General features: G+C 39.0%; 2 protein-coding genes across 2 annotated transcripts; both read right to left on the reverse strand.

Annotated features, from left to right (window-relative positions):
• Positions 1 to 1,952: 1,952 nt before the first annotated feature.
• On the reverse strand, positions 1,953 to 6,467 carry LOC115972142 (polyvinylalcohol dehydrogenase-like). The gene is made up of 3 exons (XM_031092320.1): positions 6,384 to 6,467; positions 5,745 to 6,226; positions 1,953 to 2,574 (listed from the first exon to the last, which is right to left on the reverse strand). The coding sequence occupies exons 1-3, from the start codon at positions 6,465 to 6,467 to the stop codon at positions 1,953 to 1,955; spliced, it is 1,188 nt and encodes a 395-aa protein (XP_030948180.1).
• A 9,756-nt stretch (positions 6,468 to 16,223) lies between these two features.
• Positions 16,224 to 16,682, reverse strand: LOC115972151. The gene has a single exon (XM_031092330.1). It carries the CDS (start codon positions 16,680 to 16,682, stop codon positions 16,224 to 16,226), a length of 459 nt encoding a protein of 152 aa, XP_030948190.1.
• Between the last annotated feature and the right edge of the window lie 1,896 nt (positions 16,683 to 18,578).

The following is an 18,578-nucleotide window of genomic DNA, read 5'->3' on the forward strand; positions in this document are numbered from 1 at the left end:
TTTTTTTTTTTTTTTTTGTAAAATTTATTATAACTTTAACATTTTCTTTAAAATTAATGTTATCTAATACTTTTTATATATATATATATAAAGAAGTGACAGTCTATTGAACGTGAGACTAGGGAATGTGAAAAAGAATGGAGATTGAGGTTAACTATGGGTTTTTCTTCATCTTCTTTATAATAATAATAATAATAATAATAAAAGTTGAGTTTAGAAGTCGTGCTTATACCAATTAATTTCACCAAATTGCATGATTTTTTTTTTTAGATTTTAAAAATATTATATATATTTGTTTTTTTCTTCTTCTCCTATAATTTCTAAGTTGATAAATTTTTTTATTATAATCCAAATTCTTCATCTAATCCATCTAATCCTTATTTTTATGTGTAGTGTATTATGAAAAAAGCAATTTTAACAAACATGCAACTTACATTCAACAAAAAGTAAAATTTTAAAAAGAGATTAAATTTAGTTGGTTTTCTTTTTTAAGAAGTAAATTTAGTTTGTTGGTGCCATACAACTACAACCTACAATTGTGTCTATCTAAATATTATCAACAAAGCCTAAAATAATCAGATAGAAAAAAAAAAAAATCCAAGCATAAAATATTAAAATGTGTAGTTGTGTACATAGAAGTATAGCTAATCCCATGAATTAAAAAAAAAAAAAAAAACCACTTTCATTGGGAGGATATACACATGGGGAGGAATTAATAATAAATTTGTTATCTACTTTTTTTCAAATATAAATTGTTTTAATTTATTTATTTTTTGGATAAATATCAAAGTTTTGGATAACAAAAAAAGAAGAAGAAGAAGAAGAAGCTAATAACTTTAACAACTTAATCTTTACCATATAATTGGGAAAAAAAATTGTAATTAACGTTAACAACTTGATTTTATGGTATTTGATTTTAAATAAATTCCTTCTCTTTTTTGCTTATAACAAATTCTTCACAAATTAAAATTATTTTTTTTTAAATAGAAACAATTTCTTTTCAAATTTTTTTTTTTTGGGGGTTGAAGTTTACCATGGTTAAAATTTTGTTTGTTGGATAAATATAGGAATGATTATGGTTAATAGTTTTATTATACCATAACTCTCATTTTAGATTTTCAAGTCACTATAAGTAATAAGGCTAGATTTATGAATTTTTTTTTCATTAATATTTTGAACATCCAAGTATCTATAATTTTTTTATGGTTATTTGTTTTTCTCTCAAATTCAGTCCCTCTTCGCTTCAAAAAATAAATTCCCAATTTTGTTTTGTTTTTTTTTTTTTTTAATTTTTATTTTTAATTCATGTTGTTTTTTACTATTTTTTTTAGGGAGTTTCCTTGAGGTTTTGAAGCACTTGATCAAAATATTTTCTCACAAAAAAATTTCTTGAAGTTTATATTTACACATTTTGTTTTGATAGAGTGAACTTTGGTGCCTCCTCTCTCATTTTTGAAGACAAAAATTCAATTCTTACGTGAATTTATCTACTTTTATTTTTTAATGTTTAGTAATTTGGGTTGTTCATAATTCTTAACTATTACATTGAGGTTACTACTTAAATATGCTTTCAATTATTATTTTTTAATTATTGAATTTAAGGTTTTTCATTTAAATATGCACTTGAGTTTTAATTATGCAAACTTCTTTTATATTTTTTAGGAATCTCCTTTTATATTAGTTGCATAATTATCTACCATATTCCATTCAATTAATTTTGGACCTATATATGATTTTTTTTAATTATAAAAATTTAATTTTACACAATATGCATTTATTATATAACTTAAAGTAAATATTACTTCAGTTTTTTTAAAAATAGAGTAAAAGATTATTTTATTTTTATTATCTATTTAATTTTAATTAATTTAAAAATTATTATTATTTATTTCCGTACATCAGACGGAAATAATATTAGTATATATATAAAGTGGGTGAGGGTTTGTTAGAGTTTAGATATCAAGTAAACTTACTGTACTCCATATGAGGCTGCCATTGTTGCGGTCCAAAGCCCATGCAAATCCACTCTTTTGAACAGCAACGACAATATCTAGTTTGGTATTATTACTATTTATGCTAACCATCAATGGTGCCTCTCCAAAATCAGCATCTGGGTTTGGACCTGAAGGACAATTTGGAGTCGAAAGATTGTTACATGCCAAGAACCATACATCATAGCCTCCTAGTTGGTGATACCACTTTATCTTTCCGGAGTCTAGATCAAGAGCCAAAATTGAATCAAAATGGTTATCTGGCTCGATACATTGGTCTGGGTGAGTTGGTACAGTCTGATTATTCTCTTTTGCTTGACATTGGCTTACATTTAAAGGAACCGAGTATAGATTTCCAGTGGCAATGTAGACATGTTTCCTTGGAATATCAATGGAAGGGCTACTTCCCCAAATAGCAGCTCCAGCATATTCTCCAAGTTTGCCATAGTTATCGGGTAACATAAAGGTTTGCCACAAGATGGTGCCATAACGAACATCTAATTTGGAAAAGCTGCCACGGAAGGTGCAACATTGTTCAACACTGAGAGATTCTTCTAGTGAAGATGTACCAACATAGAAACCCCTACAAAAATCAAGTCACATACATCAGGGTGAATTACGTATGAAGTATTGTCAATTTGTAATAAAGTTCATCATAATTATATTTAAACAGAACTTCAAGCATTAAGGTGACAATATCCCAGGTTGTTCCTATTATAGTGAAGTAGTGAAGGTAGCATGTGTTTTTTTTTTTTCATCTAAGGGGGAATGGGGGAACAAAATTCTCCTTGGAATAATGTAAACCTATTGGAATATTTTTGCAAAATTAAAATGAAGTACATTTATAATGGGGTTTAATTAAGTCTTCAGGCATGAGTTTCATACATATATACACTTAAATTAAGTTAGAGTAAATTTTTTATTATGTAAAAAAAAAGGAGTCTAATTAAAACATATATATATTTTTTTTGAGGAAAAAAAAAAAAACATATACGTTTCGATAATGGTTCATTTCAACCCCCTATTTATAATCATTTAGGATGATGTCATTGACAAATAAATACTTAGAAAAAAAGAATGTCGTGTGACTATTTTAACACCTATGCCTAATAATAAATTAATAATATATATAAACAGTATTTCATTCCAATTAAGTCGGTTAATTTGTTTTAACTTTTCTAATTTACAATTTCACGTTTAATAGATTTATGATTTGAATTGAATTGTTTTTTTGAAATATAATGTCTAATTTAAAACTTCAAAACATGTTGGAACAATTTATAAAATTTTGACATAATTGATAGACATAAATAACCTTTGGTTTACTTTACATTATCCTTAATTTTGTAACTCCTCCATGTTACCATCTTGAATTTTTATTTATAAATATGATAGGGAATTAAACATATAAAAACATGTTATATTTACAATATTTTTATAACACTTTTACAATAAATTTTAAATGGTAGATTGCTATTAAGGGTAGACAAAAGATAATTTAAGTTATGGATTCAAAACCATTCTCAAACATGTAACATCTACTTTTCTAATTTATAATAATTGAATTTGAATTAAATATATAACAGCTTGAATTTGAATATAGATGTTTTATCCAACTATAAGATACTTATCAGTTATTACATATTAATTATCATACCGACTTCTTTCTCAAAACAAAATTATCATACTGACTTTATTTATCTTCTATTGACTAAAATAAAATATCTACTTTTTTAATATAAAAATGAGAAGAAAGAAGTAAAAGTGTACTCAAATTCTACGCTAAAACACACTATCTCCAGGGTCCCTCGGGGCCATCTTCTTGTTTGGAAATGGAAATAACTTGCACGTTTTTTTTTTTTGATGGGGAAATAACTTGCACGTTGAGTATACGTGTAAAATATTTAAGAGCATGCTGTTGCTGTGTGAGATTGATACTTTGATAAATCTGCTTTCAAGTTGACTTTCTGTAAACGTCTACTACGTACAGACCAAATCAATCGAATCCTTTGGTCCACACCCAATTTTTCTAATTGTTTCAGACTCTTTATTATTATTATTATTATTATCCTTTCTCAAAAATTCAGCCTGGCTTTGAGTTTTCATGGGGAATGAATAACGGAATTTTAGCAAGGAGAGCTTAATGCAGTAATGCCAACTCAACACGCAAATACACCAATCGATGTTCAATATTTTCAGACTAGACTTAAGAGAATGAGTGGCAAATCAAGCAAGCTATGTATTTTACATTGACTGTATGATTTTTTTTTTCTAAGTTGCAAACTACATACTAAACTAATTTGGGTTGTTTGGATTTTACATTTTAAAGTTTTAAAATTTAAATTTTACCATTTTGAAGTTTGGGTGTTCGGATTTTATACCCTAAAATTTCAAAATTTAAATTTTACCCCTAAAACTTGGAAACTTTATGGTATATAAAATTCAAATACTCCCAAACTTTAGGCTGTATAATTCAAACACCTCTAAAATTTAGGGGGCAAAATCTAAATTCTAAAATGTCAGAATATAAAATCTAAACACCCCCAAACTTTAGGGGGTAAAATTCAAATTCTGAAATGTTAGGGTAGAAAATCCAAATATCCCAAATTTTAGGGGTGTAATTTACAATTTACTATTTTTTTTTATGCAAGATAGTAATTCTAATATAGCCTAATCTAAGTGTATATAGGTGTGAAGTTCTCTCTTGGAAACTTAAACCCTATCCCTAACTCTCAATACCCCATAAGCACTTATATTTGTGGATGATTAAAATGTTGGTGAGCAGCCTTAGACACGTAAATGAAATAACTTATTTTGAAACTTAATAGTCATAACTTATTCATTTCATTTCAAAACACACACACACACATTACAGAAGGTTATAGAGTTAGAAATTCACAATATACATAGTTAATAAAGTACAATACATAATATAATTTAATTGAGAAAGTAGTATATAAATATTTTTCAAAAACTTACCAATTTTGATAGGAAAATACCTTACTATTAAGAAGAATTCGGTATATAAAATAGTGAGTGAAGAAGAAAATAGTATCAGTTAGAAATATGATAAAAGAATGAAGAAAAAATTGAAGGGATATTGTGGGTTTGTGTGGATTCCACAAAGTTAGAAAGGGGAAGAGAGAAATAAATGAACGGAGAGTTTTTTTTTTTTTTTTTTTTTTTTTTTTTTTTTTTTATTTTTTAAGGACTTGGGGTGGTGGGAAGTGTGGGAAGGAATAAGTAACCCTTCTAATAGGAACTTTTATTTATTTTTTATTTTTTTTTTATTATATAAGAGTAAGGGATCGACGTGGGGTATTTTTTTTTTTATAGGAAAATTTTTAATTTTTTGTTGATTTACAATTTTAACCTCATTTCTTAATATTTTAGGAATAATGATAAGTTAATTAAAATATGAACATTTTCGGAAGTAAAAAAAACAACAATTAACTTTCTGAATTCTCTTAATAAATAGAGATGATATATGATGTGGGTTCTTAACATGAACAATTAGTAAAATAATATTAAGACAATTACAGAAAAATACAAAATTTTATTACCTAAATTATACAAACAAATATGTCATATCAATAATACAAAAGGATAGTAAGTATTTATTTATTATGTGATTGAAATGAAGCTATGTTCTTTAATTTCTACTTGAGTTTATAGGCATGTTGGAATAAAATCTATAGTAATTTTAGTATTTAATTTCTAGTAATATATGTGCTTTATAAATGATTTACTAACCCTTTGTAATAAGTTCCTGACATGGTGATAAGTCCAGCGGCATGGCTGTCAAGCTGGGTTGACCAAACAAGCTTCCCAGTTGATCTTTCAACAGCAATAACCACAGCTGGTCCATAAATTCCAATGATCAGGAGGTCATCAGCTATAGTTGGTGTTGATCTTGATACTGTCCAATTGACCTTAGGTACAAACCCAGTTGCATTAAGGCCAGTTAACTCTTGCAAGTTCTTCTCCCAAACAAGAGATCCATCAGACTCTTTGATTGCATAGATATAGCCATTCCAGCTTGGAAAATAAAGGGTACCATTGAAAATTGCTGGTGTTGCTGTTATATCTTTGCCTGCATAGAATTTCCACTTTAGACTTAGTTTGGAAACAGTTGTGGGGCTGATTTTGGTCTCCTTGTTTGCATATCTTCTATTGCGCAAATCTCCACCATGATTCAACCAATTTTGTATTCCCTTTGGTCTCTTCCCATGCCACTAAAACCAACCAAAATTGAAACTTGGGGTTAATTATTTTGACATCAAAACTAGTGATAGTTTTATATGGATGCATGCATTGCCAAAAAGAAAAATTCTATCCATTGATGCATGTGTGCGTGTGTTTGTACATGTGATGGAGACAGATGTATATTACATTGGAATCTGCATAAGCTGTGAAGGTTAGGAGACAAAAGGCACATAGGAGAAAGAGAATGCCATTGAATCTATGAGTTGCCATATTTAAGTGAGCCTAATTTGTTCTTGGTGTATGGATTCGGAGATTCCATATTTATAATGGGCAATTTTAAGCTATTTCAACTTTGACTGTGGCTTCGTTTGGATTGGCATCTGCGTCCAAGGTGTCTGCGTTTTTTTTTTTTTTTTTTTTTTTTTTTTCTTGCATTATTCATGGGACATAAACAGTGCATTAAGACAAATAAACAATATTTTTTTGTATGAACAGTAACTAGAAATTATTTTTTTATTGTTTTTAGTTTTCAGTTTTCAGCAAAATAAACGATATCCAAATGCACACTATGAGTGAAGTTAATGTATCTGTTTAGTGTTCTCATTCCTTATTTTTTTTTTTTTTGAGAAATCAATTATTGGTGAAGTTGTTGTCAAATAAAGCAATATATTAAAATTATTCTTATATCTTTACTCTTCCAACTAATAATGTCTCTAGAGAATATACCATTTGAACAAGAGGCATTAGTTTAAAAATAAAATTCCATTTATTTATTTATTGTTCAATATAGTGTATGACAATTAAACAGCTAGCTATAAGTCTATAACTAGATAGCCATTTGAGGATTTTGTCTTATATATGTGACACAATTTTATTCTCAAAATATGTACAGTGCGTCCCATATGTGACCAAGCACTGAGCTGTATCTAAAGAAAATTCAACTTGGAAAAAGTCTCAAGATCATGCATTCTTTTGTAGAAATCTTTGAAAACAATGTACACTTGGGACCGGGGCGGAACTAGGGGGGTCGAGGAGGGGCAATTGCCCCCCGACCACACCGCAAGCCCAACATCAAACTCAGTTATGCATTTGTTGCCACACATAAATTATTATCTCTACTGTATTGATTTGTTGCCACACATCAGTTATTACCTCTACTTTTCTTTGTATTGTATACCTAGATGTACTCTTTTCTTTTTTAATAATATTTCTAACGTTATTAAGTCAAAATTGCTTCTTTCCTTTATGATATACCAATCATAAGAGCATCTCCAGTAAATTCTCCAAATTTTTGTACCGTTTAGAGAATGAATAGTAACTTTTACATTTTAACTACTCATTTTTTCAAATACATTTTCCAGTAGATTCTCTATCTCATTTAAATATTATTTCTCCATTCATTCTTTATTCCTTTTTTTATCATCATTTATTCTTTCTATATTCATTCCCAACAATTATATTTTTCAATGAAAAGTGTTATATTCACAACAATTTTCGCAATGCTTTCACAAGAATCACATCAAAATCTTATGTATATTGTGAAAATATTGTGGTAGTATTTCTAAATGGTCATTTCTTATTCTTTTCCTTTCTTTCATCCATACGTTTCCCTTTTTTTTTTCTCCACCACACACGTATACCCATATATCTCCATCCTCTTCTTTTTTATCTCTACATTCCACTTGATTCCAGAACCTCCCTCTCTCTTTCTCCTCTTCTTCATCTCACTTCACTCACACACACAGCCAACAGAGAGATTGGCCTTCGTCTATCTTCTTCTTCTTTTCTTTTTTTTTTTCCTTCCTTCTTTTCTTGTTTTGATTCACTTTGTTGTTACAATGGAGCTTAGATAGGCTTTCATGTTCATGATCTGTTGTTTTTGTTTTTGTAAGCTCCAAAGACGGGCTTGATGGGCCAAACCACTGTTTGGGCTCATAATCTATTTATATGGTGGGTTTGAATATCCTACCTTGGGTTATCCTAGACTAAGGGACCAATGCAAACACTCATCTCCGTTTTTCTCAACGTTAACTCCTCTCTCTTTCTCTCTCTCTTTTCTTAACCTCAGAATTACATCCCCCAACTATCCATTCATTTCTCCTATTTATAGTCTTCATTAATGGGATGATCATCATTATCTTCTCCCTTAGTGCAAAGAAGGGTCCAATGTCAATGGGCTTAAGTGGGTTTTTAGGTACGAGTGGCTTTGGAATGGTTCCCACTTCAGTTAATGTGTTCGTCAGTGGAGTCTCCTAAGGTTCTGCTGGTCACATAAACGGTGATGTGTTCGGGCGATGTGACCGAGCATGTGCGTAAATACCGGGAATGGTTTCCTGAACATCCTGTGAGTAGGGCGTATGCGATCCGCTTTCTAAGTGCCCTGACGATACTCAGTCCATGTTGGTGGCTATTCGTGGGTTTGGGTTGGGCTATTGTCGATATGAAGATTAGATCCTTGGCCCATATCATTGATTCATGGTCCAAAGCCCAATATGACCTTGGGCGTTTAGATGCCGTACAATAGGCCCCCCTTGATTCGTCCTCGGGCCCCAGGGACGAATCAAGGAGTCAGAGAGGCAGTGTTTTGCCCGAGAAGCCCAACGGATGTGCTTTGGGGTTACAGCAGTCCATAAATGCGCTTCTCAAAAGATGCCACGCTTCAGATCCTACGGCTTTGCAGTCATTATTACCTGACGGTTCATAAACCCAGGCGCATGTGTGGACTACTCTGGGCATTTCTAAGGTCACCCACATTTCTACTTCATCATTGCTAATTAATGTCACTCATTGCACACTAATTGATGCTTTCCCTAGCTTTTATAAATAACCCATCCTAATTCAGTTTCCCACTTTTCACTCTCTATCACTTCGAAATTTCTCTCTGCCGAGCATTCCCTTGCGCTCCAATCCATAAACCCAGAATCCTCCTCTCCCTTAGAGCCAGAAGTAAGTTTTCTTCCCCTCTCCTTTATTTTCGTTTCCTTCCCCAGAGCCCCCTTTTTGATTTCTAGTCATAGAATGGGTTTTGCTTACCTTTTAAATGCCGAAGCTCCCTTAGCCGCTTTTAGGCGAGCCTTTAGTATCCCTGATGATGTGGAGTTGGCTTATTGTCATGAAAGTGACATAACTCTCCATAGAGGGGTAGACATTGCCTTTTTCCCACTGATGTCCGTCTTAGAAGGTGGGGTAAGGTTTCCCATAGAACCCCTCCTACTTAACACCCTTAGATACTACGGGTTGAGTGCCGACCAACTTCGCCCCAACTTTTACCGGGTAGTGAGTTATGTGGCCAAGCTGAACCAAGCGTTCGGATTGCAGTTAGACCACCACGATATAAACCACATGTATAGCCTCTGTGGAAAGAAGAAATCAAACTATTACTTAAAGACTAGAGATAACAAGTTACGGCTGATTTCTTGTTTGTTGGGCTCTAATAGGAACTCCACCGAGGAATTTATCCGGGTGCGCGGCAATTGGTTTGCCGGTGACATCCCTCCCCCTTTGTCACAACGTGAAGTTGGTTCGTCCCTACCTTTAATTTCTCATATTTCCCAAAATTGTAAATACATTATTTACTCTAACTTTGATTTGTTTTCTTTTTGCTGCAGATGGTTCAGTGTTCACCTAAGAAGTCAGAACAGTCCATGTCCGAAACCTAGATTTTGTGTTAAGGTCTGAAATCTTCGATCACCGGGACGGGCAATTTCGTGTTTCCCACCTCATTCTCGGTGTAGACCTGGTATACTCCACTTGTCAACCTTTCAGCCAAGCCCTCCTTGTAGATAGTCCACTTCTCTCTTACATAAACGTTCGGCACGCGAACTTCCTCCCCTCCCAGCATTACTATAGGAGAAGCCCGTGACCTTGGTCCACGGTATACCTGTTCGGACGAACTTGCACCTGTAAGGGATGAATCGACCGAAGTAACGTCCAAGCACCTCCGGGAACATGCTCACGAGGCCCTTCAAGCCGAACCTGCGAACTCGGTTTAAGTAGCCGCGGAGCCCAGTGACTCTTCTAGGATTCATTCCATTCCTTAAGACATGGTGACCAGAAGGACTTTGACCGTCAGCCGTTTCATCCCTGGTGCAAGCCAGGCCATTCAGCAGCAGCAGCTTGCACCTTAAGGGTGTGTCCCGGCTCCTCCCGCTCATCCTCCGCCTCCCTATGCTCCTGGGTGGCAACGCAAGAGGCAAAGGCTTGCCGATCAATCCTCTACCGGCCTAGGAGAGGCTCAAGTCCAATCTCCACTTCAACCTTCCCGAGGTGTCATCTTCTGAGAGTTGTAGGCCCAGGTCGAGACAAATGTGGCCTGGATCCTCCAGATCGGTGCCTCTGTGGCATCCAACGTACGAGCTGGACAACATGCCCCTTTCAGCTGACGCAAGCGTTCGAGGCTGGGAGAAGGGTGAAGGGGGCTGGGTGGCCCAAAGCTTAGCTCACGGCCTTCTTCTACCCGCGGACGTAAGCGCATTTGCAGAAGCGACCGATGAATCCATGGGGAGAAGGTTCCAATGGCACACCATCACGGTTAGTCCTATTCCTTCGCACTCTCATTATTATCATTTTCCTTCCGTGCAAGTCCTTATATTTATCTTTTTATTTTTGTATTTGGTGTAACTTTGAATTGCCATGCGTCAATAACATTGTTTTTAACAGGCTGCCCAGCTAGCCCATATACTAAATGAAAGGGTGAAGGATCTTTTCGAGGAGGTTGGTCGGGAGAGAGCCAGTAAGGAAAAGCCTGTGGAAGCGGCAAAGGAGAAAATGAAAATTGCCAAATCTACCGAGAAGAAGGTTGTTGCTGTGGAGAAATCTCGGGCTTCGGCAGAGAAAAAATCGGCAGAACTGGTGGTGCAGCAGAATGAGACAGAGACGAAGCTGGTCGAAACAGCAAGCCTAAACTCCGCTCTATCTGAAGAGGTTGCTGATTTGCAGGCGGCCCTCGAAGTATGTGAGAACAAATGGTACGACGAGGGGTTTGCTGACGCCGAGAAGAGCATGGAGCTGGTGGTTATATAAGCTCGATAGCTATCTTTCCGAGAGGGCTGGATGGCTGCTTTACAGGCCCTAGGGTGCCCGAGGACTCCTCTCTTAGGGACCCCGACTAGATCCCCATTCTAGTCTCTGTCCCTGCTGCCCAAAACCCAGCTGATCTAAACGAAGAGGAGGAGTCAGATAGCCCGAGGGAGCTGGTGGAGCAAATTGATGCCCATGTAGAGATGATTAGGGCAGAAGTAACCAGTAACCCCCCCCCCCCCCCCACTGGAGGCCCTCAAGGTGAAGATGCCCATTCCCAACCCCCCGTGCCCGAGCGCCACACTGCTGAGATCGCCTCCGAGACACAGCATGTGGCGCTTTCTTCCTAATTGCTGAACCTGCTTTATATTCCTTTTACTTACTTTTATTTAATTTCGAGTTGGTCTGCCCAAGACGTCGAGATGTGGCGATTAGACAATTATTTCCCGTTTTGAACAGTTTGCTTGGTCTTTGAATCTTGATACCATCGGGTTTTGGTGATGACAAAATTTATTTATCATGCTTGATTTCAAATTTGTGTTATTTGCCGATCAATTGTGATGATGCACGTATATTTTCTGTCTCTTGTGTTTGCTTTAAAATTCCCACAAATGTTTGCACGGCTTTCCCTTGCTGGTTAGTTGGGTTTAATCAGAAAGTGAGATTATGACTTCCGGAGTTTTGAATAAGGTTTCCACCTGCTCGATGAAAGGACTTGAACCGAGAAGCAGGCTTCTGTCCTTAGAAACATTTTAGCAAGGTTTCCACCTACTCGGTGATAGAAATCGAACCAAAAAGCAGGCTTCTGTCCTTAGAAACATTTTAGCAAGGTTTTCACCTACTCGGTGATAGGAATCAAACTGAGAAGCAAGCTTCTGTCCTTAGAAACATTTTAGCAAGGTTTCCACCTGCTCAGTGATAGGAATCGAACCAAAAAGCAAGCTTCTTTCCTTTGAAACATTTTAGCAAGGTTTCCACCTGCTCGGTGATAGGAATCGAACCGAGAAGCAAGCTTCTATCTTTAGAAATATTTTAGTAAGGTTTCCACCTACTCGGTGACTGGAATTGAACCGAGAAGTAGGCTTCTGTCCTTGTAAGTATTTTGAGGCTGCTTGAATCTCCTTAGCTCCCTACTTATCCATCAACCACACATAGTTAACAAAGATAATTTGCCCGGCAAGGACAAGTTAGTTGCATTTTTACCATGAGTTAGTACAATACCTACATATATATATATATATACATACTTTTTCCTCTTTTTTCTAAGCATGACCGGTTAATGATAAAACTTCTTTAGATTATAAGCATTCCAAGGTTGGGGCAATGGTACTTCATTCAAGTCTTCAAGATAATACGCCTGCACGCCTGCAATAGTTGTAACCCTGTACGATCTTTCCCAAATTTGGGCAAGCTTCTCAGCATTTGTATCTCGCATGCTTCCTACTGCCTTTCTTAGTACCAGGTCTCCGACGCTGAATTCTTTCACCCTTAGACCTTGATCGTAGCGTCGGGCAAGCTTTTGTTGATACTCTGCAAGCCTTATGGTTGCTGATTCTCGGTGTTCTTCAAGTAGGTCTAGGCACCCCGTCAGTTGACCTTCGTTTTGTTTCGTATCGAATTCTGAGACCCGTGAGCTGCATAGGTTGATCTCGGCCGATATCACAACTTCAGCTCCGTAAGTGAGAGAGAATGGGGTTTCGCCTATAGATCTTCGAGGAGTTGTCCGGTATGCCCACAAAACACTTGGTAGTTCTTCAGCCTAGTTACCCTTCGCTCCTTCCAGCCTTCTCTTCATGCCGTTCACGATCACTTTGTTCACGGCCTTAGCCTGGCCATTGCCCTTAGGATACGCCGGGGTAGAGTACTTATTCTTGATCCCAAGATTGCTACAAAATTCGCGAAAACTCTGACTGTCAAACTGCAGCCTGTTGTCCGATATAAGGGAGTCCGGGACTCCGAACTTGGTGATTATGTTCTTCCATACGAACTTCTTCACATCTACATCTCGGATATTGGCCAAAGTTTCTGCCTCCGCCCATTTGGTGAAGTAATCAATGGCCACCAACATGAATCTTCGATAGCCTGTTGCTCGGGGGAAAGGCCCGAGTATGTCCAGCCCCCATTGCATAAAGGGCCAAGGACTACTAATTGGATTCAAATGCCCGGCTGGTTGGTGCATCTAAGGGGCGTGCTACTGACACTGTTCGCACTTTCGAATGTATTCTGCGGTGTCCTTTTGCATCCGGGGCCACCAGAATCCCTGAGTCATTTCCCGATGTGCCAGTGATTTTCCCCCTACATGGTTGTCGCATATCCCTTTGTGCAACTCGGCCAGAACAGACCTACTTTCTCCGGGTGTAAGCATGACGAATATGGCCCTCCGAATGACCTATGATAGAGTTTTAGGTCTCCAGACAACCAATACCGGGCTGCCACCCGGCGGACTTTGTTAGCCTCTTTCTCATCATCCAGGATTCGGTCATCAGCCAAGAAATCCATGATGGGGTCCATTTAGCTCTGACCAAGTGTTGTGACTGTCATGACTTCGACTTTCGCGACCCCCTCACTTCCTGCTACCTTAATGCTCGGCTCGGGGACGAGTTCCACTCTGATAAGTTGGGGAATATCCTTGGCAATTGATGATGCCAAAGTGGCGAGAGAGTCGGCACGTCTATTCTACGCTCGGGCCACTTGAATCACCTTCACCATACAAAAGCTGTCCATGACCTGCTTCACCAAGTCCAAGTAGGCTTTCATCCAAGGATCTCGAGCCTCAAAATTCCCCTGTACCTGGTTGACAATGAGTCTTGAGTCCGAATAGATCTCCACGTCCCGGGCCTCTAGCCATGTAACAGCCCTTAGTCCGGCAAGCAATGCCTTATACTTTGCTTCATTGTTGGAGGCACTAAACCCTAGCCTGAATGAATGTTCCAAGAGGATTCCTTCCGGGGTGACTATGACTACCCTGGCTCCGGCACCTTTGGCGCTGGAAGCCCCATCCACATGTACCTTCCACGGGCGATGCTCCACCTGACAGACCATTTCCCCCTTGGGAGAGAATTCTGCTACAAAATCTGCTAACACCTGCCCCTTTACTGCACTTCACGGCTTATACCTCACGTCGAATGCCCCAAGCTGTGTCCCCTATTTAGCTATACGCCCCGTAAGATAAGATCTTTTCAATAATGACTGTAAGGGATGTTCGGTTAGCACATATATGGTATGAGCCTGGAAGTAATGAGGTAATTTCCTGGTAGCATGTATTAGGGCCAACACCAACTTCTCCAAGGGCAAGTACCTGGTCTCGACATCAACTAGAGTCTTGCTGATATAATACACTGGCTGTTGTACTCCTTGGTCCCTTAGAAGCACGGCACTTACAGCATGTTCGGATACTGAGAGGTACATGAATAATTCCTCTCCGAGCTCTGGTGCACTCAACATTGGTGCTCGCACTAAGTATTCCTTAAGGTCCTGGAAAACTTTTTCACATTCATCGTCCCATTGAAACCCCTTTCGCTTCTTTAAAAACTGATAAAAAGGTCAACAACGATCTGAAAATTTTGAGATGAACTGGTTGAGAAGGGCCAGCATCCCGATTAATACCTGTACCTCTTTCAGGTAACTCGGAGACCGGAGTCGCTTCACGGCTTCAATTTGGTCGGGATTTACTTCTATTCCCCTGTTGGTGATTAAGTATCCCAAAAATTTGTTAGCCCCTACTCCAAAGGCGCATTTTTCTGCGTTAAGACACAATCTGTGCTTTTGCAACACCTCGAACACTCCCCGAAGATCCTCTACATGCTGGGCTCTTGCTTGCTTTTCACCACCATATCGTCGATATAAACTTCGACCGTATCCCTCATTTTATCTCGAAACATCCTCATCATCATCCGTTGGTATGTCACCCCTGCATTCTTTAGCCCACAAGGCATCACGGTGTAATGATAATTGGCATCAGGGGATATGAATGCCATTTTCTCCTAATCTTCATCGACCAGGGCAATCTGATGGTACCTTTGGAAGGCATCTAGGAAGCTCATCCTCGGGTGCCTATAGGTGGCGTCCACTAATTGGTCAATCTTTGGCATGGGAACGGGTCCTTTGGGCATGCCCAGTTCAGATATGAAATCCAAACAAACCTTCCATTTGTCATTCTTCTTCCGGACAACAACTGTATTCACCAACCATTCTGGAAAAAAGGTTTCCCTTATGGCCCCTGCCTCCTTCTCCTGTCTCACCACCTCAACATGGTCTTTAGCCGACCTTTTCGGCTTCTACTTCTTTGGAGGATATGAGGGGTCTACATTGAGTTTGTGAACGATAAACCCGGGATCAACCCCGAGAACTTCATAGGGATCCTAAGCAAAAATATCTATGTTTTGAACCAGAAATAGTAATACTTGGACTCTTTTCTCACGACTCATGCTTACTCCAACCTGAAAATGTTTATTGGTGTTCGGCAATATTTTTACCTTTACTAACTCCTCGGCATACCCAGCCCCCATTCCCTCTCAGGGATTCTTTAATTGCTATAAAGGCTTTTTCCGGGACACATCTTCTTGTTCAACGCGCCCTTGTTCAGGCCACCCAGCCTCCGTGTCTCCATCCAATTTCCCCGTGATTCTCCCTGATTAACTTGATTCCTTTGCATCCAGTTTACTACGGCAGTAAGGCACTGTCTGGCTGCTTGCTGGTCTCCTTTTACTACAATAACACCCCGCTCGGTTGGGAACTTAATCTTCACATGCAATGATGATGGGACGACCCTCATTGAGTGGATCCATGGTCTTCCCAGTATGGCAGTATACGGGGAAAATAAGCTTACTATTGTGAACGTTACAGATACCTCCTTCCCTCCCATAATCATGGGGAGGAGATTTTCCCTTCAGCAATCATTACTTTGCCATCGAATCCAACCAAAGGTGCAGTGTGCTTCACGAGGTCCTCCTTCTTCAGACCGAGTCCCTTGAACAAATCAGGGTACATCACGTCGGCCCCGCTTCCCTAGTCTATCATCACCCTTTTTACTAAGAAGCCGTTTATCCGGGCCGTGACCACTAATGCGTCACCATATGGTTGAATTGTCCCCTCTAGATCACCATCATCAAATGAGACAGGCTCCCTTGCAAACTTCATTTTCTTACCCGGCGACTGTAAACCCAAGTTACCTTCTACTGGCACTACTGTCAATACTCCTTTCCTTCTTCCCACAACGAGCTTCTCCGACACAACATGGATTACTTCAATTATCCCCAGAGGGGGCGGGAGAGGGTTTCCCCTTTGCCGGACATCTTGCCCCACTATTTTGTCCCCCGAGTCTAGCACGAAATCCTTTAAGTGCCCGGCCTTGACTAGCTGCCCGAGATGGTCTTTTAATACCCAACATTGTTCGGTGGTGTGACCCCTATCCCGGTGATAAGTGCAGTAAAGACTTTGATTCCTTCTGGATGGATCCCCGCCCATCTTGTTCGGCTACCAAAAATACGGCCATGTTTGATTCGGTCAAGAATCCTGTGTACCGGTTCCTTAAACGTCACGTTCACTTCTCTCATTTGTTTGATTGGTTCTTGAATCGCCGGACCCCCATGCGGCTTGAACGGGAAACCTGCTTGTCAGGGACGAGTCGTTATTGGCGCTTTGGCTTTACTTTGTAACTGGTCATCTTCTAATCGTTTGTATTCCTCAATGTGTCTCATAAGCTGCCGCATGCCTTCGGGTGGCTTTTTGGTCAATGACTCTCGTAGCCTTGAATCCTTGGGCAACCCCATTCTAAATGTGCTTGTCGCCACCTTTTTGTTATCCCCGCTAATCTCGTTGTATAGCTTCTAATAACGGCTGGCGTAACTACGGAGGGTCTCTCCCGCCCTCATTTTTATTGACAGGAGCGCATCAATTGGCTGAGGTACTCAGTTGCACATCACAAACCGGACTTCGAACTCTTGAATCAGCTTGGAGAAACTTCATATGGATCCTTTCCGTAACCCATTGAACCATCTTAATACAGTCGGTCCCAAACTCGAGGGAAATTCCTTGCACATAAGCGCATCGTTATGAGTATGCAAAGATATCATCTAAATATAATGGTTGACGTGTTCTACTGGATCAGTCTTTCCGTCATAGCAGTTGAATGGTAGGTGGGCAAACTTGTCCGGCATTTTGGCTCTTTCAATTTCGCTTAAAAACGGGGACCGAGCTGCTTTTTGTAGAGCGCGGCTCATGGTGTCCATGGCAGCATTCCGGGGTCGTCCTTCTTCCTGGGAGAGTGAATCCCTTACTTGATTTTCCTGAGAATGTGAATGGTCTCAGCGTTACCCCGTTTCCCGGGAGGGAGACCGGTTCCTATTTTGTCGAAACCCTCTCGAGTGTGAATGGTCTTGGTATCGATATGATTCCCAGGAATGTGAACTACTCCGTTGCAGTCAATGTCCAGACTGATTTGATCCCTCTTCATACCTATTTCCCCCGATCTTGTTCTTCTACTGTCTGTCATTTCTACCTCCTCCCCAGTGCCTACCTCTTACCTCCAGCTCCAAGCCCCTAACTAATCTGTGGAGCCGTTCGACCTCTTCATCCCATTCCTCCCTTCACCTACGTCCCGTGGCGCCAGAAACCGTCTGTTAGGTTTGGTATGACCCCTCTCCCGAGTCGGACATCACTTCTATTTGGTCATGCCTCCTATCTTCTCATTCTTTTTGTCTACATTCTCGCCAACTCGACCCCCAAGAAGACCCTTTGGATCCGGTTCCCGCGCGGTCCCTCGAATGCCTTTCAGACATTGCCTCCGAATTTGAGTCCCTCTAGAACTACAGCGTCATAAGAGAGCCCTATGGTGGACGCCAATTGTAAGCTCCAAAGACGGGCTTGATGGGCCAAACCACTGTTTGGGCTCACAATCTATTTATATGGTGGGTCTAAATATCCTACCTTGGGTTGTCCTAGACTAAGGGACCTAATGCAAACACTCTTCTCCCTTTTTCTGAACGTTAACTCCTCTCTCTCTCTCTCTCTCTCTTTTCTTACCCTCAGAATTCCATCCCCCAACTATTCATTCATTTCTCCTATTTATAGTCTTCGTTAATGAGATGATCATCATTATCTTCTCCCTTTGTGCAAAGAAGGGTCCAATGTCAATGGGCTTAAGTGGATTTTTAGGTATGAGTGGCCTTGGAAATGGTTCCCACTTCAGTTAATATGTTTGGTAGCGGAGTTTCCTAAGGTACTGCCGGTCACGTAAATGGTGATGTGTCCGGGCGATGTGACCGAGCATGTGCATAAATACCGGGAATGGTTTCCCGAGCATCTTGTGAGCAGGGCATATGCGATCCGTTTTCTAAGTGCCCTAACGATACTCAGTCCACG

The sequence above is a fragment of the Quercus lobata genome, chromosome 2 (genome assembly GCF_001633185.2).
Source record: "Quercus lobata isolate SW786 chromosome 2, ValleyOak3.0 Primary Assembly, whole genome shotgun sequence".
Lineage (NCBI taxonomy): Eukaryota > Viridiplantae > Streptophyta > Magnoliopsida > Fagales > Fagaceae > Quercus > Quercus lobata.